Source organism: Brassica oleracea, chromosome C5 (genome assembly GCF_000695525.1).
Source record: "Brassica oleracea var. oleracea cultivar TO1000 chromosome C5, BOL, whole genome shotgun sequence".
Taxonomy (NCBI): Eukaryota; Viridiplantae; Streptophyta; class Magnoliopsida; order Brassicales; family Brassicaceae; genus Brassica; species Brassica oleracea.
In genome coordinates this window covers 33,867,174-33,889,266 of record NC_027752.1, presented here as the reverse complement: position 1 = coordinate 33,889,266, position 22,093 = coordinate 33,867,174, and the positions used below count along the sequence as shown (strand labels likewise).

General features: G+C 36.5%; 6 protein-coding genes across 6 annotated transcripts; all 6 read left to right on the top strand.

Annotated features, from left to right (window-relative positions):
• Positions 1-58: 58 nt before the first annotated feature.
• Positions 59-2,841, top strand: LOC106295796 (purple acid phosphatase 18). Its single transcript, XM_013731781.1, has 5 exons — positions 59-408; positions 772-1,440; positions 1,644-1,832; positions 1,927-2,015; positions 2,264-2,841. Exons 1-5 carry the CDS (start codon positions 274-276, stop codon positions 2,487-2,489), a joined length of 1,308 nt encoding a protein of 435 aa, XP_013587235.1. The 5' UTR covers positions 59-273; the 3' UTR covers positions 2,490-2,841.
• Positions 2,842-7,456: 4,615 nt separating this feature from the next.
• LOC106293062 (protein FATTY ACID EXPORT 6) lies at positions 7,457-9,014 on the top strand. The gene is made up of 3 exons (XM_013728738.1): positions 7,457-7,841; positions 8,491-8,578; positions 8,722-9,014. The coding sequence occupies exons 1-3, from the start codon at positions 7,643-7,645 to the stop codon at positions 8,792-8,794; spliced, it is 360 nt and encodes a 119-aa protein (XP_013584192.1). The 5' UTR covers positions 7,457-7,642; the 3' UTR covers positions 8,795-9,014.
• A 408-nt stretch (positions 9,015-9,422) lies between these two features.
• On the top strand, positions 9,423-12,364 carry LOC106293603 (glycerophosphodiester phosphodiesterase GDPDL5). The gene is made up of 9 exons (XM_013729279.1): positions 9,423-9,565; positions 9,644-9,904; positions 9,986-10,095; positions 10,168-10,669; positions 10,755-10,796; positions 10,881-11,165; positions 11,240-11,382; positions 11,470-11,953; positions 12,031-12,364. Exons 1-9 carry the CDS (start codon positions 9,478-9,480, stop codon positions 12,300-12,302), a joined length of 2,187 nt encoding a protein of 728 aa, XP_013584733.1. The 5' UTR covers positions 9,423-9,477; the 3' UTR covers positions 12,303-12,364.
• Positions 12,365-12,817: 453 nt separating this feature from the next.
• Positions 12,818-14,472, top strand: LOC106293782 (serine/threonine-protein kinase CDL1). The gene is made up of 6 exons (XM_013729429.1): positions 12,818-12,920; positions 12,990-13,171; positions 13,256-13,445; positions 13,698-14,092; positions 14,178-14,400; positions 14,438-14,472. The coding sequence occupies exons 1-6, from the start codon at positions 12,818-12,820 to the stop codon at positions 14,470-14,472; spliced, it is 1,128 nt and encodes a 375-aa protein (XP_013584883.1).
• A 1,591-nt stretch (positions 14,473-16,063) lies between these two features.
• On the top strand, positions 16,064-20,634 carry LOC106295508 (DNA polymerase I B, chloroplastic/mitochondrial). The gene is made up of 12 exons (XM_013731430.1): positions 16,064-16,245; positions 16,545-17,142; positions 17,244-17,435; positions 17,512-18,191; positions 18,269-18,731; positions 18,821-18,916; positions 19,136-19,228; positions 19,322-19,516; positions 19,616-19,708; positions 19,794-20,000; positions 20,072-20,161; positions 20,246-20,634. The coding sequence occupies exons 1-12, from the start codon at positions 16,133-16,135 to the stop codon at positions 20,405-20,407; spliced, it is 2,982 nt and encodes a 993-aa protein (XP_013586884.1). The 5' UTR covers positions 16,064-16,132; the 3' UTR covers positions 20,408-20,634.
• Positions 20,635-21,270: 636 nt separating this feature from the next.
• On the top strand, positions 21,271-22,093 carry LOC106343981 (protein LHCP TRANSLOCATION DEFECT-like). The gene is made up of 2 exons (XM_013783347.1): positions 21,271-21,586; positions 21,680-22,093. Exons 1-2 carry the CDS (start codon positions 21,308-21,310, stop codon positions 21,935-21,937), a joined length of 537 nt encoding a protein of 178 aa, XP_013638801.1. The 5' UTR covers positions 21,271-21,307; the 3' UTR covers positions 21,938-22,093.

Below are 22,093 nucleotides of genomic sequence, written 5' to 3'. Positions count from 1 at the left end.
CTTTACCGGTTTTACTTTTTCTTTAACTTTCCTTTTTATATCATTTAGCTTTCTTTCATTTTTCTTTTGTTAGTAATGGTTTCACGATTTTAGTCGGCAAACAAAAAAAAAATGCTTTCACGATATGAATTAGTGTGTTCAAAATCATCACATTCACACGAGATACAGTGAGGGCAGTTTGGTCATATAGACATCCGTTTCTTCTCCCCGCTTAGATTTACTAAAAATTCCATCTCCCTTCCCCACTGAATCTGAAAGCAGCTCCTCGCAGAGATGGAAAGAACGCTGCTTGTGACCTTCTCTTTGATACTCTTTGCTTCTGTGGCGGCAGATGACTATGTCCGACCAAAGCCTCGTCAAGCCTTGCAGTTTCCATGGAAACAAAAATCCACTTCTCAACCCGAGCAGGTAACTTAGGCTCCCCCCTAGGGCTCGTTCCTCTGTTTTTCTTCTGATCTGATCCGTTTCTGTGAAACCCATGTTTCTTCTTGTCTTATCTCTGTCTGTTCTTCTTCTGCATGTGGGTCTACACTTGTTTTTTCTCCGCAAAATCCGATCTTTTTTCCAAATTTAAGCAAAATATAAATTAAAAAAAATCCGATTTTGGGTTAATAATACTCTTATTCCATAATCCCATTTAATCGTGTTCTGCTTTGCCAAGATCTTTACTATTGCTGATCATGAAGACAAAACTGTTGTCTGAAAGCAGTTAGAGAGTTCGATGATACAATTGATAATGAACATCATAGGTTCTGTTTCTTATGCTTGCAGGTGCATATCTCATTGGCTGGAGACAAACACATGCGAGTGAGTTGGGTCACCAACGACAAATCTTCCCCTTCCTTTGTTGAATACGGAACATCGCCAGGGAAATACTCTTTTCTCGGTCAAGGAGAGAGCACCTCTTACAGCTACATATTCTACAGATCAGGGAAGATACACCATGCCGTCATCGGCCCGTTGGAACCGGACACCGTTTACTATTACCGTTGCGGTGGAGGAGGACCTGAGTTTCATCTCAAAACACCACCATCTCGGTTCCCGATCACTTTCGCAGTGGCTGGTGATCTTGGTCAAACCGGTTGGACCAAGTCGACGCTAGATCATATCGACCAATGCAAATACGAAGTGCATCTGCTTCCCGGTGATCTTTCTTATGCCGACTATATGCAGCACAAGTGGGACACGTTTGGAGAGCTGGTTCAGCCTCTGGCGAGTGTGAGGCCCTGGATGGTGACTCAGGGGAACCATGAGAAAGAGAATATTCCCTTTGTGGTGGATGAGTTTGTGTCGTATAACTCGAGGTGGAAGATGCCGTATGCGGAGAGTGGATCAAATTCGAATCTTTATTACTCTTTTGAGGTTGCTGGTGTACACGTGATCATGCTTGGCTCATACACTGATTATGATCGGTACTCAGATCAGTACAATTGGTTAAAGGTAAGAACTTTTACTTATGATCCATTTGTTATGTGTATCTTTCTTTATTACCACACTAGGTTTAAGCAGTTAGCAAAATGTTACAAATCAAACTGTTTTGTCATTTTAGCTTCTTAGGTTCTGCTGTTACTGTTTTGTTGTATTAATAAGTACTATCAACCGCTTATGTTACATTGCATTCTTGTTGTGTATGATATGTGTAGGGTGATCTCGCAAAGGTGGACCGAGAAAGGACTCCGTGGCTAATAGCCTTGTTCCATGTGCCGTGGTATAATAGTAACGATGCCCATCAAAATGAAGGCGATGGGATGATGGCTGAAATGGAGCCTTTGCTTTATGCGAGCGGGGTTGATATTGTATTCACTGGTCATGTTCATGCTTATGAACGCACGGTAAGATAAAAAAAAAATGTGTTACCTTCTCTTATGAGTCTTAACAGAAAAAGTATATGTCAGCTTGTCTTCTTGTTTCCGTATGCTTCGACAGAAACGTGTCAACAATGGTAAATCAGATCCATGTGGTCCTGTGCATATAACTATAGGAGATGGAGGAAACAGAGAAGGACTAGCTCGCAAGTAATTCCTCAAACTTATTACTTCTGTCTTTTTATCGAACTTATTTTTCTATGTTATAAGTAAATTTTTTTTTTTTTTAAATTCTGATGTGTCCATGCTAAATCTGCTTCATCTTAGTTGTCTGAATTTTGTTGAGCTAATTTAACAGATTATCTACCAGGACCTAATCACACTTTTGAATGTCTTTGTCATATGATGAAAGCAGTTGATACTTATTTTAAAGAGTATCATGTTTTTTTCGCTTTCAGGTATAAAGATCCGTCACCAGAGTGGTCAGTCTTCAGGGAAGCAAGCTTTGGACATGGCGAACTTCAGATGGTGAATTCAACCCATGCGCATTGGACCTGGCATAGGAACGATGATGATGAGCCAACAAAATCTGATGAGGTTTGGTTAACATCCCTTGTGAACTCAGGATGTTGGACGGAGAAGAAATGGAATGAAAACCTCAGGAAAATACTCATGGAACCTTGATGGATATCCCATTAAGTGAGCGTTGGTTGCAGTAAAAAATAGTCCGAAGTATATATATAAAAACCTACAAGGTGGTTGTGTTAGCAATAGGTGTGTTAGACTATTATTGGCCACACCATAGTAGAAGACTTTCACAAGCTGCATATAATTCGTAGTTCCAACTTTGAAATTTTGTAAGCTTGCACTTTGTTATGATGTGTATGTGTAGGGATGTTAATATGGGCTCAACCTAACAGGGTTAGCCCTAACCCTGCAAACCCATTTGTAACCCTAACCCTCATTTTTTAAACAGGGTTTAAATAGGGTTGACCCTAATAGGACCAGGGTTTAAATTCTAACCCTTTTATTTTGATTCACACAACTATTATACAATATTTAATAATGTTTTTCATTAAAAAAAAACTTAAAATCTGAGTTTTCTCGCCAAAAACTGAACAACGAAATTTTCCGTCGAAACCGCAAAATCGAGTTTTCAACTAAAACAACAAAATCGAGTTTCCCTCCAAAAACGCAAAATCGAGTTTTTCATCAAAACTTCGAAATCGAGTTTTCCCGCCAAAAAATCAAAATCGAGTTTTTCGCCAAAACCTCAAAATCGAATTTTCCAGTGAAAACGTAAAATTAAGTTTTTCTGGAAAACCCGTAAAACTCAATTTCACGGTTTTGGCGGGAAAACTCGATTTGCCGGTTTTGTAGGGAAAACTCGATATTGAGGTTTTAGTTTTGGCGGAAAAACTCGATTTTGCGGTTTCGGCGGAAAAACTCGATTTTGCAGTTTTGGCGGAAAAACCCGATTTGCCGGTTTCGGCAGAAAACTCATTTTTGCTGTTTCGGTGGGAAAACGCGATTTTGTAGTTTTGGCGGGAAAACTCGATTTGCCGGTTTCGGCGGAAAAACTCGATTTGCCGGTTTCGGCGGGAAAACTCGTTTTTGTGGTTTTGGCGGGAAAACTCGATTTTGCGGTTTTGGCGGGAAAACTTGATTTTGTGGTTTTGGTGGAAAAACTCAAATTAGGTTTTGGCGGAAAAAAACATAATTTTTTTTTTGACGAAAAAACTTTATTCTTAGTTGTGGAGCAAAAACTCGATTTTGCGGTTTTGGGAAGAAAACTTTTGATTTTGATGCTCAACAAATTGGAGGAAAGAATCATATCATATCTTAATTTTTCTAGTTTTATCTTTAAAATTTAAGAACAAAAATAAATGAAATATTTTTTTCAATTAAATGAGTTAACCCTGGTACCAGCCCTAACCCTTGATTATAATAGGGTTAAAATAGGGTTGGGTTAAAATAGGGCTGGGCTTATAATAAACAAAAGAGGGCTGGGCCCTAACCCTGTAGTTAACATCCCTATGTATGTGTTGTATTGTTCTCTGATTAATTGCATGCTATTTTTATCTTTATATGTTTTATATCTAACGTTCTTCTCCAATGTAGACGATATGGTCTCAGTGATTGTAAGTACTTTTCAAGACTAAAAGCCAACTTCTTTGAAGGAATGCCAAAGATATAAGCTCATATGGTGTTTCTTTACTAAAGCTTTGAAATAATGCCAATGTTAAAAGCTCATATGGTGTTTACTAAAATGAAAAAGAACCATAAACTGTTGTTGTGTGTTTCGGATTAATTAGAGTTGGATTTGATTCTTCTGTAAATATTTTGTAGTCTATAAATTTTATATTATATTATGATTTATGAATTATTATTACTATTTTAATTTTTTTATGAAAAGAAATATAGATGTTTTCATGATGTATTTTATATTATAGTATGATTTTTATTTACTATATATTGAATCAATTTTCTATAATATTATAATTTTTTAAAACTTACGATTTGAACCATGTATTAATTTGTTTTTGATGTTTGTCTGTCTTTTAAAATAATCAATAAATTCCTAAATTATCCAACATGATTATATATTGTGAGATATGAGCATTAATAGGAGAAGGTAGGTTTAGTTAACGTCGTGTGTTAGTTTTAGAAAATTCTGGTTTTGTAATTAATTAGGAAAATCGTGTTCAAATATTTTCCAAGAGTTTTTATTTAAATTTAATTGCAGTGGCATTACATTGTAAATATTTAGGAAAAGTTAGGGTTAATTCAAATTTGTACTTCTGTTTTAATAGATTATATATATAATTAATAAAGAATTTTCAAAAGTTCTAGAGTCACAAATTTTAGGGGCTGTTATTGGTTTACAATTTAAAGAGTTTTGATGATTTTGGAAAATAAATATTTTACTGAATTTAAAAAGAGTTTTAGTGATATTTAAATTTCTTAGATTATTTTTTAAAAAAGTTTTGTAGATTATTACTGATTCTTTAATTAAAAATAATTATAATTTTTTCAAAGTTTATCTTCAAGTATAGCATTAGACTGTGTGGTTTTGTTTTATAAAATCTTGTTCTGGGATTTTCTAATGTTGCTTCACCATCATCAACTGGTAATAAGGTTTTGGATCGTACACAAATTTTTTTGATAATTATAAATCTTCTGGTAATTAAAGAAACAGATTTTGGAGGTAACAGACTGCAATTTTTTACTGAAGAAAACATAGATATAAGAACGTGATAGAATTTGAGGGATGAATTATTGAGAGAGATATATAAAAATGGAGACGTTTTTGCTAAACTTTATACGAGAATAGAAGCTTCGTGAGATGTGTGATGTGTGATGTGTGTTTAGGGTAGTTTAGGACTTAGGAGTATAGATAAAAACAATTCACCTCGGAAGATTTGAGAATGAGAGTTGAATTACACATTTTATTATAATAATTCAATTTAATAAATAAAATCCTTTGAGAATACATGGTCAGTGTGCAATATAAGTAAATACTTTGATAATAGATTTTATGAAGAAAAACTTGAAAAATCCATAAACCAATAACCACAGATTATAAGGGATTGACAAAATCAGTATTTTTCAAAAAAAAAAATTGAATAACACAAGACTTTTATTGACTTTGTAAAATTCTGAATCTAATAACACTAGATTTTAACATAATTTTGAAAAGTCTTGATTGAATAACACTAGAATCATTTAAAAATATAAATCTTTATAACTCTTTACAAATAAATAATCCAATAACACTCCCTTAGACTTGTCAAAGAATTTAAATGGCGCCACTTCTCAAATAATAATCCTTTTCGACCAAATTTTCATCTTCATCCGAAACAACAAGACTTAACACTTTCACACAAACCATTCATCTAATTACATACTATGCGAATCGCGGACACACAACTAGTAAGAGAATACTCAAGACTCACGAAGAACTCCACTTTGGTAACGAGGAAAATTGATGTTCTATGAACATCTCACTAGCTTATCATCTATTGATTAGGGTTGAATCCTTATAAATATATTTATATTTTATTTTATTTTATTGCAAATGGTTCCTTGTCTATTTGTGATCAAGAATTCAGTTTATGCTTTGCATAAACCATTCAGATCCAGAGTCAAAGGATTCAAGCTTAAAGAATTGTCAGATACTCCAAACTTCGGTGAATAATTGGAAAAGCATACCAGCTGAACTCCCTTCATGGAAACATAATCCTCCACAAGTCTGTGAATTCATTTCAAAGGATTTTGATACCATTGAGCTTGCACTTTCCCCACATGACCAAGTGTAAGGATAATGAGAAGGAAGTGTCTATGTAACTATTCCAGCTATAAATTTGGTGAATTGATAAGCTTCTATCTGTTGATTATGCTATTTGATTGAGCTCTATGCTGAATGGATTAATTAATACTAAAATTTCATTTCCCTTTCCCCACTGAATCTGAAAGCATCTCTCATGTGGCATTATCCATGTTTTGCTAATGTTTTTCTCCATACTTCTAGAATTTCAAATGTTTTTCACCAAATGTTTTAAATGTCATGTTGACAACAAACAATAAAATGAAATTCTAGAAGTATGAGTAACAAGACTTGGTTTTGCTAATGTAGACAACATGGTCTCAATACTCTGTAATTACTGTGCAAGGTAAATATAAATTATTTATTTATATTTCTCTTTTGGTTTGAAAGAATGCCAATGATAAAGCTCATATGGCGTTTGCTAAAATGAAAAAGAATCATAGTGTTGTTGTTGTGTGTTTCAGATTAGTGAAGTTTATACTAAATTTTGATCTAAATATAGCTATGACTAATAAAAAAATCCAAAAGTTGTAGAGATTGGAGCTTTAGAAGCACAAGTCATTGATATTAGATTTGTTATTTGTCAATGATTTGACGTTAATGGTTCTGACACATTACATTTAGAGATTTGATGTCAATGGTGTGATTGGTAGTGACCGAAGATGATGCTGTCTAAAACCCCATTTATTTATACAGCACTAAATTCACAGCAATTAAGTTTTAATAAAAATTTCAAAATCACAGCTCTTGAAATAACATACAGCTGTACAAGTACTTTGTAGGTCAAAAAATTCAGAGCAATTTTATGGAGCTTCCCATAAAATTCTAAAGCAACAAAATCTAAAACCACATCAAAAAGTCTACAGATTATTTTTTACGGCAAAATTTTAAATCTACGACCATTACCGATCGGACCCATTAAACTTTTATTATTGACATTTAGTCATTTTCTTAAATACTACTACATCCTTTTTATAGAAATGTTATTTATAAATTTTTTGTTGATTAATTTTTTTAAAAGATATTAATATATTTGTATTTGATGTATAATTAATTAAATATATATATATATATGTATGTATGTATTAGTTATTAAAAAGATAAAAGAAAATATGTAAAAATACACTGAAAATATGGAATGATTTTTTTCGAAATAAAAAAAATAATTCTGTAATAATTTTTTTTGTGAAAAGAGAGAGTATAATTTATTTTTTTCAAAACATTCCCTCCCCCACCCCACCCGATTGCATTAATAGATAAAATTTTCAAATCTAAATTATTAATTAGATAAGGTCGTATAAGCAATGGGCTGGTAAGTGGGTTCAGTTTTCTCGAAACGATCGCTGACAAAAACAAAGACGGACTTCTTCCACGCGCTCGCCACTCACACCAAACTCATTACAAAACTCTATCGTCCTCCTCCTTTTCGTTACAAAACATTGTCTTCATCCCAAGTTTCTTCTTCTACTTTCCGGAAAAACAGGAATTCACAAAACCCAATATCGAGAAAATGCATGATTTCTGCTTCACAATACCCTATGGGATGCTCCTAATCGGCGGTGGATTCATCGGGTACATGAAGAAAGGAAGCATCACATCTTTCGCCGGAGGTGCAGTCGCTGGCTTGTTACTCATTCTCGCTGGATATCTCAGTCTCAAAGCTTTCGAGATGAAGAAAAATTCTTCCATCGCTGTTGTTCTTCAGACAGGTCTTGTTTTCATATTCTCTTTTGTTCACGTCTTTCTCAGGTTTAAGATGATTTTATGTTTAGAAAGATTTCGACTTTGCATCATATGTTTCCGTTATTGTCTTGATCGATAGGGTATAGATATGACTTTTTATTTAAAAGACGTGAATAGCTTTTTTCACTGACTTGTCAATTGAGTAAATGAATGTTTTTTTTTGCTACGGTTCACTGTTAGGATCAAGAACTTGGGTTTAGTTATAGACTCTAGCTATGTTATGTAGGTTATGGATCTTAATTAGACCACTAAGATCTGGATCTGAACAAATAATTTTATCTGATGATCTGATTGGTGTGATGATTGATAATCAAAGATGAAAAAGCCAACATTTTGTTGTGTTTGGATCTTTAGGTGTATAAGTACTTGAATTGAGTTTGCTAGTTTCTTAAAATTCCAGTGCCTCTCTTAAAAACAAGATGATGTGTGTTAAGTGCAACTAGGGTGTTGTCGTACTTGAGTTGTAACATGTTGTAGTTGAGTAGGTTCCTGATTTTAACTAGTCTTCTTACCAACCTTCAAGAACGTTTCAAACAAGCTCACATAAGCTGTTTTCATTTTGCTATTTCAGTGTCTGAAACTCATTTAAGTGTTCCTTTTTTTTTTTGTATACAGTAATCTCAGCTGCTCTCACACTAGTCATGGGACAGCGTTACTTGCTCACTCAAAAGGTTATGCCGGCTGGTCTAGTTGCTGGGATCAGGTGAAAATTTCCTCTTTTCTCATTTCCTTTGTGTGAAGTATCTGTCTTCTCTATTTATCATTGTTTGCATCATCCAAGATTTGGTATTTTGAGTTTCTACTCCATTTACTTTTTAACATTAGAGTACAATATATGTATTGCAGTGCTCTCATGACCTGTTTTTACGTATACAAGATCGCTACTGGTGGCAATAAGATCTCATCAAAAACTGAATGATGGCTATGCAACTCTGTTTTTTCTTTTCTCGGCGATGTATATGATTCTCTCCTTTTGTTGTCGATTAGAGATCTCTCGTGTGGTTCTGAGATTAGTTTGTATTAGTCGAAGAACTTCATATTGTCATATGTGTTGATTCGTTTCTTGTAATCATGTTTTTGTTAACGACAAATTGTTTTGAGTCATATTATATCATCAAGATATCTGACGGTTTGCTACACATTCTTGGTCTGATTATTGAACAACTTTTATGTACGTTGATTTTCAAAACTTTTTGTACATATGAGAAGGGCAAATCTTGAACGTTGGCTGATATATTTCTAAAAGCATTACATGGTCCATAAATGGAGGTGGCACAGTTTTAGAAATTGGGCGTCTCTCAAGCTAGAAATGTTATGGAGAGCCAATGAGATATGTGGAGATATATTCACATGCTAGCTATCTTCACCTAAGGTCTCCAGCTAAGATTCCCATTTTCCACATAAACGACATTGTTCTCAACAAAGATAGAATAAAGTTGCAGTAAGTGCTGCTGCAGAATAAGATTACGTTTTGAAGCTGAACTTTCCATCTTGAGGAAGTGGTAGTTAGTGTAACTTTATTGATAAACAGCTCATAAGTACAATTATTCACTCCCATCTTCAGCAAGAAAAGTGGCAAGGAGAGAAAAATCTCCAGTAACCATGGTGTTCCCTAGGATGGTTTTTCTGATTCTGATCAACTTTTTCATTTTGCAGACTGCTTCATCAAGCTCTTGGCAGACATTGCATAGTCAGAGACGTTTCCTTTCACTTTCTAACACATGATTCTTTATGATGTTTTTACATTTTGTATTATTTTTCTTGGCAGGGAAGCCTCCGGTTGTGGTTGCTAGAGGAGGGTTCTCTGGTTTGCTTCCAGATTCCAGTGAAAATGCGTATAAGTTGGTGAACTTGACAACTTCTCCAGAGGTAACACTATGGTGTGACCTTCAGCTAACAAAGGACGGTGCCGGAATCTGCTTCCCAAACCTGAATCTTGATAACGCTTCTAATGTCAAGGACGTTTACCCAAATCACAAAGAATGGCTTTCTGTTGGTTTCACATGGAAGGAACTCTCTACCGTGACTTGTAAGTGGTTCTTTAACTATCTTGTTTCTTTGAACCCTCTTCTTGATTCTGATTATATGCTAAAGTTTTTCCTCTCAACAGTGAAACAGGGTGTTTTCTCAAGACTACAAATCTTCGATGATGTTTCCTATATATTGCCTGTTGAAGAAGTAGCAAAACTAGGGACTTCAGGCCTTTGGTTAAACATTCAGGTAAAATGTATAAACTCTTTTATATACTAAGATCATTACTGAATCTTCTCCTTCTTGTTACTGTTCTTACAGCACAGTGATTTCTACGCGCAACACAATTTAAGCATGAGAAAATTTGTTCTGTCTCTATCAAGCCACATGAAAATCAACTTCATATCTTCTCCAGACATCAGTTTCCTGAAGAGCGTGAAAAAAGATTTCAAACCAACTAAGACAAAGCTCATCTTTAGGTTTTTGAGTCAAGACCAGATAGATCCCTTCACCAACCAATCTTACGCCTCTCTTGCCAAGAACCTAACCTTTATAAAAACTTTTGCATCTGGCATTCTTGTCCCAAAATCTTACATATGGCCCCTAAGTTCAGATCTTTACCTGCAACCCCACACGTCGCTTGTCACAGATGCTCATGGACAAGGCTTACAAGTTTTCGCATCGGAGTTTGCCAATGATGCCGTATCTGCGTATAACTACAGCTATGATCCAACGAATGAGTATTTATATTTCATTGACAATGGAAACTTCTCTGTTGATGGTTTCTTATCAGACTTTCCAGTGACTCCTTATAGAGCCATCAGTAAGTAAAACAAAACTCTAAACTTCTAATCTCTCTCTTCCCATTTGATACTAAGTAACCAAAACTCTTGTTTGGTTTTCCACAGATTGCTTCTCTCATTTAGACAAGAAAAAAGCTAAGAAGCAAGGTACATGCATGAAGGAAACCATACTATTATAAATGACCTTCCTACATCTCTTAGTTTCAGTTCTGACCCATTTTGATATTGCAGCTAATATAACTATTATCTCCAAGGATGGGGCCAGTGGAGACTTCTCTGGCGGTACTGACTTGGCATATGAGAAAGCTATTAGAGACGGCGTTGACTTTATTGATTGCAATGTCCAGATGTCCAAGGACAAGATCCCGTTTTGCATGAGCTCCATAGATCTTATGAACAGCACTAACGTCTTTTACACAAGCTTCAGAAGCCTGATGTCAAGAGCACCAGAGATTCAGCAGGGAAGTAGAATCTTCACTTTCAGCCTGACCATGTCTGAGATACAAACCTTAAAGCGTAAGAAAGAAGCTACAAAAAACTAAAAATGAAGAGTCGATATATGCACTAATAATGTCTTCCTTTCATTGCAGCTGTCATTTCTGATCCTCATAGGGTGTATGGTTTATTCAGAAACCCAAGAAACAAGAACCTTGGAAAGTTTCTTACATTATCTGAGTTCTTGTTACTTCCAAACCGCTACAGCTCTCTCTCAGGCATCTTGATAAAAATAGAGGTTAGACTTCTGTTATTGCAAATATTTTTTTCTGAATAATGTGCAACACAAGGTTCTTTTCTTAATATAGCATTCTCTGTTTCTTAGTATGCAGCATATCTAGCAACACATCAAGGAATCAGCATAGTTGATGCTGTACTAGATGAGTTGAAGAGAGCTACTAGTCAAGTATTGATCCAGTCTACTGATAAGGCTGTCTTGATGGAGTTCAAGGAGAAGGGGAAGATGACTAACGAAGAGCTGGTCTATGCAGTCGATGAAGACATCCATGATGTCACAGATTCCGCAATCAAAGACATCAAGAGTTTTGCAGGCTCCATTGTCATCAGTAAGAAGTCAGTTGTTCCCTACAGCGAAGGGATTACCAGGCTTGAGAAGGAAACAGATGTTGTCCCAAGGCTGAGATCAAGCGGTCTTCGTGTGTACGTTGAGACGTTTAGCAACGAGTTTATAACTCAGCCGTATGACTTTTTCTCTGATCCAACTGTGGAGATAGACTACTTTGTCCGAGCAGATAATGAGATCGATGGCATCATTACTGACTTCCCAGCGACCACTTCAAGATACATAAGTAAGTAATTTCTCCTCTTCTCTATCTTTGCTTCTTTAAATGTTCTTGAGCCAGTCTGAAGTAATATTTGGCTACAGAGAACCAATGCTACAGCAAAATGGAGCAGATAAGAACCGGTGAGCTCGTATCTTTGGCTAATCTAGAGATTCTTTCACCAGCTGAAGCTCCATATCCACTACTACTTGACTCAAATGTCACGGAACCACCTCTGCCTGAAGTAAGAAGCCAGCCTCCTGCACCTGCACCAGCACCAGCAAAGGCAAATGTGAAGTCAAAGGCAAAAGCAGTACAAGTTTCCTCTACGGTTAGAGCCATGGTGGTTCTTGTGAGCATCTTTATCGTAGTTTAGTGTTAAGTGCTTGTAACTGACTTCAACTGCAGTATCTGCAAGTAAAACTATGAAGCACAAAATTTAATTAAGTATGTCAGACTTCTATAAGATATCTGAAAATTTCAACTCTAGAAGAGGATATTAATAGAAATATGGAAATGGGTAAAAACACATAACAACAAATCCAAATTTAGATGATCTGATCTCAATTCTGTTCCAACGGATTCTTCACCAACACTCATCATCATTTGATGTCAAGAAAACAAAAAGTAAACAGTCAAACATAAGGAAGGGTTCTTGGTAGCAAAATCAATATCTCATTTGTTGTGTTGTTCCTTCTTCTTTTGAGGCCAAAAGAGACCAGATTCTTCTTTTGGTTTCTTCAAAGGCCAATCTTATGTTCTCAGCAAACCCTTTTGCCATCTTACAACCAAAGAAAATATAAAAATCTTGGTCGTCAAGAACATCCATGAACCTTTAGTAATCAAATCATCTTCTTGAAGTAAAAAAAATCCAGGAACATACATTACAGGATGAAAACTTGCTTGTTCTGCTGTATGTCCGAGAGACGATTTACCAGACGATCATCATCGAGACAAAGCATCAAAGAATTTGACAACATCTCTTTTAAAACAGGTCCTAGCTATCATTCTCAGATTCCTTAGAGCTTTTCTATCTAAAAGAAGCTGACATATGTACATGTAGATAGTAGTAGGCGAAGATACATATACGACGAGATAACAAAACTCGGGAGAAGGAACATCAGTGCTCAGATCTTTACATTCAAAGATCTTTGCGTCGCCACCAAGAACTTTGACCCTGAGAATCAGCTCGGTGAAGGCGGTTTCGGAAGGGTTTACAAAGGGTACATAGAAACCAATGATAAGGTAATATATATACATACTATTTATTAAAACATCTCCTTCATATTCCTGTTCCGGTTTGATGTTCTGATTCTTTGCATTATTCAGGTTGTTGCAGTTAAGCAACTAGACAGGAATGGCTACCAAGGGAACAGAGAGTTCCTTGTTGAAGTCATGATGTTGGGTCTCTTACATCATCAAAACCTTGTTAATTTGGTTGGTTATTGCGCAGACGGTGATCAACGGATTCTTGTCTATGAATATATGCAAAATGGCTCATTAGAAGATCATCTTCTGGGTATATATACATCTAAAACATTACACAGCATCATATATTATATTCCATCCATTTCACATTAGTTGTAGTTTTAGAGTTACAATTTTATTTTATTTTAAGTATCATTTTATGTTTTCAATGCAAAATTTATTAAAAATATTCTCCATTTTTTTTATTGGTTGAAATATGGTTAGCTGTATAGTTAATGATGTTTTTAAAATGAAACGAAGGGAGTATAGTTTTGTAAACAAATCACCCCTTTTATTATTACAGAATTGGTGCGGAACAAGAAGAAGCCGTTGGATTGGGACACAAGGATGAAAGTTGCAGCAGGAGCAGCGAGAGGGCTTGAGTATCTACACGAAACAGCTGATCCTCCTGTGATCTATAGAGACTTCAAGGCCTCCAACATATTGCTTGACGAAGAATTCAACCCGAAGCTTTCGGATTTCGGTTTAGCCAAAGTCGGTCCGACCGGTGGAGAGACTCACGTCTCGACCAGAGTGATGGGAACGTACGGCTACTGTGCGCCTGAGTATGCTCTCACCGGACAGCTCACTGTGAAGTCCGATGTGTACAGCTTCGGAGTAGTGTTCTTGGAGATGATCACAGGAAGAAGAGTGATCGACCCGACAAAACCAACTCAAGAAGAGAATCTAGTGACTTGGGTAATTATATATAGTAACATACTTAACATGCATAGTCTCTTGTTTATAGGCGTTTTCTTGAATGGATGATTGCTAAAATGCGCAGGCGAGTCCATTGTTTAGAGATAGGAGAAAGTTCACGCTAATGGCGGATCCTTTGCTTGAAGGGAAGTACCCGATAATAGGATTGTATCAAGCGCTTGCGGTTGCAGCCATGTGTCTTCAAGAAGAGGCAGCAACGAGACCAATGATGAGTGATGTGGTTAGTGCGCTCGAGTACTTAGCTATGGCCAAAGACAAAGTAGATGGAGAAGCTGTAGAAGACAAGGGGAATTATAATAAAACAAACTAATTAAACATATGATAACAGAGAAGAAGAAGAGGAAAAATCTAAGATTTAAGCAATATGTTGCTTATTTGTAATTTTAATGATCTGTTTTAGGAAATTTGAGGAGTTTTTGCTGAGAATATTTATTTATTTTTGGTTTCAAGTTTCAGACTTTTCTCCTGGTACATTGCGCAAGTTAGGCATGGGTGTGTTCATGTATGCCTTGAGGGTTTTAGGTTTAGTTTTCTAGTTCTCATCAGAGTTTTATATACATAATCGAAATGATTTTCTTAACAATTTGATTTAAATTTATTTAATCGATTTAAATTGGTCTAAATTAGTTTAAATAATTTTAGTTATCTAAAACGATCCAAATTAGTCTTAATAAATCAGTTGAATCAAATGACTAATTATGTTATATTCACCAATAATTTGTCTAAATAAGTGATAATTTTTTCTTTTCTTTTCTCCTCTCCAATTTGTTTTTATATCCAATTTTAAAATATTTCATCAAAGTATTCTTTTTTTTAATTAAGTACAATTGACATAAAATATGTAATATACATATATAATAGAAAATAGATAAACAAATGATTTGTTAACACCTATGCGATCTGAATAATACGTTTAAGCGCTAATACTCTATTGAGCGTCTAAATACCACCTAATTTTTTTGAACATTAATTTGGATTAAGTTTAGTTAATAATACTTTGAGTGTGGATATATTTTATTATCTTTATTTAAAATTTTATTGTTGAGATTTAGATATTCATTCACATTCTTACTAGTGTTCAAAAAAATACTATGCGCTAAACGAGAACTCAATGTCTAACGCCTAAAAACTACTAATCGCACATCTAGATTATTAATTAGTCAATTAAATATATAATAACATTCATATTGTCTATTTTCATAAGATTTTATACTATAATATATTAATTAATATAATTTACAAATAATAATAATTAATTTTTTATCATACTATAATTATTTAGAATTTTTATAAGGTAATCACCATGGTTCAGTGAGCTTAGCGCCTNGGGGGGGAGGGTTTGGAACTAGATTAGAGATCAAACGAAATCATACACACCCAAAATCATAACTGATCCATAAGAATGTCATTTCATACAAACCCAAAACCATATAAATTCACTAGAGTTATTTATAAACCACATATATATGTTTCAAAAAAAAACCACATATACAATACTAGAAACAAAATTACCCAACATACAAACCTTAATTTTTATGAACTATCAAACCGATCATTGTTATATTGATTATTCAACTGATCAAATAATTTGAAATGCCATCGATTTTACTGCTCAAAATAACTCAAAACATTTTACGGACGTCTCTGATATATGATGAAATACGTAGTTTAAACAATAAGCAAAAGTAGTTAAGATGGAATCGTTAAATATTTCGTTTTCTTCTGTATATACCGTAAAACATGCATCCTCGAGATCAGGTTTTAGAATTAAAAATCCAAACTTTTCGAACAAGATGTTCTGTTTTGTGTGTTAAGTGGATAATAAATACAGATAATTAATTAAGAAAAGGGGGAAAGTAAGGGTTTAAAGGGTTAGGCATCGAGGTAATGGCGACCAGCTCAGCTCTGTGAGAAAACGACAAAACTCGCCACCACTAAACCCTTTTCTTTTTTTTTTTATCCCTTTTGAAGAGACTCCACAATCCCTTCAAGCTGGGAAGACTATCTTCACTTGCGGCCATGGGGGTCTCTCTCCGCCACTTTTCTCCCTCTTCTTTCTGGGTCTCGGGCCGTCCTCGCGCTTCTTCTTCCGTTCTTTCGTTACTCGTTCCTCGCCATAGAATCCTTACCAGGTTTCACAGCGTTCTATCTCTTCTCCCTCTCATTATCTACTCTTGTCGAAGTTTAGCTTAAGGGCTCATTAAAAAAGTCTTCTTTACTTATTCCTCAATTGCGTCTGTTTGCTAGTTTTATAGTTGAAGAAGCATGTAAAGCTGTATTTTTCTATATTGTGTATTTAGTTCTTCATTTATAGGCTAATGTCTTCCTGTCAAAAGTGTCATTTTGGATTCAATGTATCTAAAGGTTAGAGCTTGATGGTGTTCTCTATGTGTTGGTAATACCATTTTCTTTGGTGCTTATGATTTTGCAGAAAAGTAGTTATCACAAATGGAAATGCTAGATATTGCAGTGCTTCAGCTTCTGGTGGTTCCCATGGGTTTCAGCATTCAGGTCGTCAAGGGTCTTCTTCTACTGTTGAGTTTAGCGGAGAGTGGAAACTTAGTGTTGGATCTAAGACTGCCATAATGGTTCCACCAACTGTGAAACTAACCGGTGCTGTAAGTGCTTGGAGAAAAGGGGAAGTCAATCAGGATGATGCTTCTGGTAACGGCAGTAACTATTTCAGAAGCTTCGTCCCAAAGATAGATTATGGAAACTACCAGACCTTGGATAACCAGCTAGAATCCAGAGGTGACGTTGTTACCACGGTTGATAGAGAGTTGAATGGCTTTGCGCAACAGAAGAGTCAAAGAGGACCTCTCGTAGCGTTGCCAAGGGAGAAGATAGATGACAAGAATACGGTATCCATTTCCAAAGTGGGAAAACGGACCGACCTGTCCAAAGTCCGTGCGAACCTTACAAAAATATATAATAAGGTTCGTGTTGTGGATAGTGTGTCTACCGCAAAGGAAATTGTGACTAAGCTCGTGAATCAATATAGGGATCTCGTCCATGCGTGCGATACAGAGGTATGTGTGTGGTCACTGTTTGCTGTTACATTGCTAATGCTCTTGACTTATAAACGCATCTGGTAGTAATGATTTTGTTTTTCTGATTATCAATTCCTCAGGTGTCGAGGATTGATGTGAAGAGTGAAACACCTGTGGACCATGGCGAGCTTATATGTTTCAGTATATATTGTGGATCAGAAGCTGACTTTGGAGATGGAAAGTCATGTATATGGGTGGATGTTCTTGGCGAAAATGGCAAGGATGTCTTGGCTGAGTTTAAGCCATTTTTCGAAGACTCATCCATAAAAAAAGTGAGTATAAACTTCTGAATCATGTCTTGTTTTACTTTAGTAACTCATTTGATGGCGATGTTTCTTCTACTGATAGGTATGGCATAACTACAGCTTTGATAACCACATTATAAGAAATTACGGAATCAACCTTTCTGGTTTTCATGGTGATACAATGCACATGGCACGATTGTGGGATTCGTCTAGACAGACATCGGGTGGTTATTCGCTGGAAGCACTCACAAGTGACCCAAGAGTTCTTGGGGGAACTGATACAAAGGAGGAAGCAGAACTATTCGGTAAAGTATCAATGAAGACGATCTTCGGCAAGGGGAAACTGAAGAAAGATGGAACCGAGGGGAAAGTGGTGGTCATCCCACCTGTTGAAGAGCTGCAAAAGGATGATCGAGAAGCTTGGATTTCGTACTCTGCACTGGATTCCATAAGCACACTAAAGCTTTACGAGAGCATGAAGAAACAACTGCAAGCGAAGAAATGGTTTCTTGATGGGAAGCTGGTTTCGGGAAAGAACATGTTTGACTTTTACCAAGAGTTTTGGCAACCTTTCGGTGAGCTTCTTGCTAAAATGGAAGCGGAGGGGATGCTAATAGATAGGGAGTATCTTGCGCAGATTGAGGTTGTAGCCAAGGCAGAACAGGAAGTTGCTGTTTCTAGGTTCCGGAGTTGGGCCTCGAAGCATTGTCCTGATGCAAAGCATATGAATGTTGGCAGTGATACGCAATTGAGACAGCTCTTTTTCGGTGGCATTTCTAACAGGTTCGCTTCTTCAGTGTCTTCGTCTGAAGTGCATTTGTATTTGACATGTACTGAGTTTTGTTAATTTTTTGTTACAGTTGTAGTGGTGAGGATCTTCCATATGAAAAGCTGTTCAAAGTCCCCAATGTTGATAACGTGATTGAAGAAGGCAAAAAAAGAGCCACAAAGTTCCGGAACATCAAACTGCATAGGATTAGTGACAATCCTCTGCCTACTGAAAAGTTCACCGCCTCAGGGTGGCCTTCTGTTAGTGGAGCTACTTTGAAAGCCTTAGCTGGGAAAGTCTCTGCAGCTTACGACTTTACAGAGGTCGCTGCAGATGATAATTCTCTAGAAGAAAACATGGGAGGAGATGAGGAGTTTATGTCGCTACCAGATGAAATTTTGGAAACGGAGAACTCAGATACATCTGCTTTTGGAACAGCGTTTGATGCGTTTGGTGGGGGTGAAAGTGGAAAAGAGGCTTGCCATGCAATTGCTTCATTATGCGAAGTTTGCTCCATTGATTCTTTAATATCAAATTTTATTCTTCCTCTGCAGGTATTGTTCCCTGTGTTTTGAGCTTCTTAATAATTTCCATTAGCTTATCCTTTATAGGTTACTTATTTACTGCTTATTCTATAATGCAGGGAAGTAATGTGTCAGGCAAAGATGGTCGTGTCCACTGCTCCCTGAATATCAACACTGAAACTGGGAGGTTGTCAGCTAGAAGGCCAAATTTGCAGGTACATGGCTTGAACTTTAGACTTGCTTGAATGAATGAAGATGCAATTAAGTAACCAATCTTCTCTACTTTCTGTAATGGTGAAACATTTCATATAATTTGAAAATGTTGTGCTATGAAAAGTGACTACATCTTTATACATGGAGTTATAGTACTTATGGTCTTGTTACTGTATCCTATGATTTGTTAGTAAAGTTTTCTCTTCTCGCTGGCTGTCTAGAACCAACCTGCGTTGGAGAAAGATCGGTACAAGATCCGTCAGGCCTTTATAGCATCTCCTGGAAATTCTCTTATTGTTGCTGACTATGGGCAGGTGAAAATATAAGCTCTGATATTTATAGAAACTTCTATGATGACTAGTACGTTTACATTCGCTTGTTGACTGATGCGATATTTCTATCTACAGCTGGAACTTAGGATTCTGGCACATCTTGCTCGCTGCAAAAGCATGATGGAAGCTTTCGTGGCCGGTGGTGACTTCCACTCGAGAACTGCCATGAATATGTATCCACATATTCGTGAAGCTGTCGAAAATGGTCAAGTGCTCCTTGAATGGCATCCCCAACCTGGACAGGAGAAGCCACCAGTGCCATTATTAAAGGTGAAACAAATAGATTCTAAAGTTTTAAGTCTAATATCTATGGTGCTAAGAAACTAAAATTTGTGCTTGATTTAACAAAATGTTTTGTTACTTACTCAGGACGCCTTTGCTTCTGAGAGAAGAAAAGCTAAGATGCTCAACTTTTCGATTGCGTATGGGAAGACTGCTATTGGGCTTTCTAGAGACTGGAAGGTACTATAAACTAACCTCTTTGAGTTGATACCAACATGCTTGAGTTCTGATAATAAGCTTACAAAGGCCCATTTCCACACTTCAGGTTTCGGTAGAAGAAGCTCAAGAGACGGTTAATCTCTGGTATAATGACAGACAAGAAGTCCGGAAATGGCAAGAACTACGCAAGAAAGAAGCTATACAAAATGGGTATGTGCTGACTTTGTTGGGAAGGGCTCGTAAGTTCCCTGCGTACCGTTCACGTGCCCAAAAGAACCATATCGAACGAGCAGCAATCAACACTCCTGTTCAGGTCTGTTTGCCCCCATCATCTTTTCTTTAACCGTCTTCCACTTCCTAGATTTTAAACCCTCGTTACTACAGGGAAGTGCGGCTGATGTTGCTATGTGCGCTATGCTGGAGATAACAACAAATGAACGTTTAAACGAGCTTGGTTGGAAGCTGCTTCTACAAGTAAGCACTAGACACATACTCCTCACATAACCAGGCTCGAATAAGATGATTGCATATCTAAATGGGCTACTCTTGTGGAAACAGGTTCATGATGAAGTAATCTTGGAAGGACCAAGTGAATCAGCCGAGTTAGCTAAATCCATAGTTGTGGACTGCATGTGTAAACCTTTCAACGGCAAGAACATTCTCTCAGTCGATTTGTCTGTTGATGCCAAGTGTGCTCAGAACTGGTATGCTGCTAAGTAAGATGAATGGAGCCACGCTATTCTTTTCTTCTCGGCTAACTGAAAGCTTAACTACGAGGCGTTGCTCTAGGTTTGTTTTTTGTTTAGCTCATCAGCTTTGTAAAAAATATGTTCATATGCGGGAAAAAAACAAACGCTCACTTTGCTTATCACAATGAAATCTAACTGTATTGAAACAACTTTGTTAAGACGCATGGCTTGTGTAAGTAAATGTTAGGCTTTTGACAATTGCTCCAGCCTTCTAGTGTTAAACGTTGATGCTTGTATGGTTTCACATAGGCCTAGCCAAAAAAATAGGAAACGGACAAGGTCCCTCAAATATAAATAACGTGACAAATACTTGAATATATAAAAATATTAATTACATATACATATAATATAACCAATATATATAATCAAAAATATCCGAAAGTATTTGAAAAAAGTTTATTAAAAAATATCCAAACTATCAAAATTATAGCATATGAATAATTTTATTCAAAATAATCTTAATTATCCAACATTTTATCCGGATCATCTTAATTATCCAAATTATCCGAAATAACCGAAACATAATGAAAACCAAAAATTTGGGTATTTTCCTATTCCTATTCCTAGTTTTATCATCCCAACCGAGCTGAACCTAAAACTATTAGAATCAAAATAGGTCAAGTAGTAAATGTATTCTTTAGCTCCATCTAAACCGGATCAGAATCAAAATAGTTCAAGTTGTAAATGTATTCTTTAACTTCCAACGGAGCCTCTGCATCGGGGAGAGGGTTCTCCAAGTTTTATGTAATCCAACGGCGGAAAATTAACCAATAAGAGAACGAGTGATCTTATCAAGAAAGAACAAAAACATAAAGAGGACAAGCGAGTGGATGATATTAACTAAAATCTCAGAAGAAGCTACGAGGCAGCCATGGCTTCCATTTCATCATGCACAGCTCCTTGTGCGAGCTTATTCTCCTCTACCACCAAACCTATCAACAGTTCTTCTTCTTCTTCTTCCTCCTCAGTAAGGCTCTCCTCTCGGTTTCTTGGAACTCGGGTTGTGAAGCTCAGTATCCGACTCGGACCCTCCAATGGGTCTAGAGCCACTTGCTGGTTCAAGTTCGGAAAGAACGGCGTCGATGCTGAGAATGCTGGAATCTATGGCAGCCAATCACGTGATGATTTCGATAGAGACGATGTCGAACAGGTTTGTCTTCCCTTCTGGGTTCTTGAATCACTGTCGTTTGTACAAAGATGTCTATAAAGCTTTAATATGATCTTGGTTCTTGGTGATTTGTAGTATTTCAACTACATGGGGATGCTTGCGGTTGAAGGTACCTATGATAAGATGGAGGCTCTTCTAAACCAAAACATTCATCCTGTAGATATTCTTCTGATGTTAGCAGCCTCAGAAGGAGACAAGCCTAAGATAGAGGAGCTCCTCAGAGCCGGCGCTGACTACACTGTTAAGGACGCTGATGGAAGAACCGCTCTTGACAGAGCCAGCAGTGAGGAGATCCGTGATTTGATCCTTGGATCTCTCACTCAAAAGGCTTGACAAGATCTCCTCTAGCTTCTTCTTACAGAGAAGGTGATGTCTGTTTTTTGGTACCTTGGAATCTTAGTCGTTTCAATGTTCTCTTACTTTTACGTAATTGGTCCGAACCCTAAGTGTGCTTCAACTTTAAAGTAAAGATTGAATCTATTACCAGAA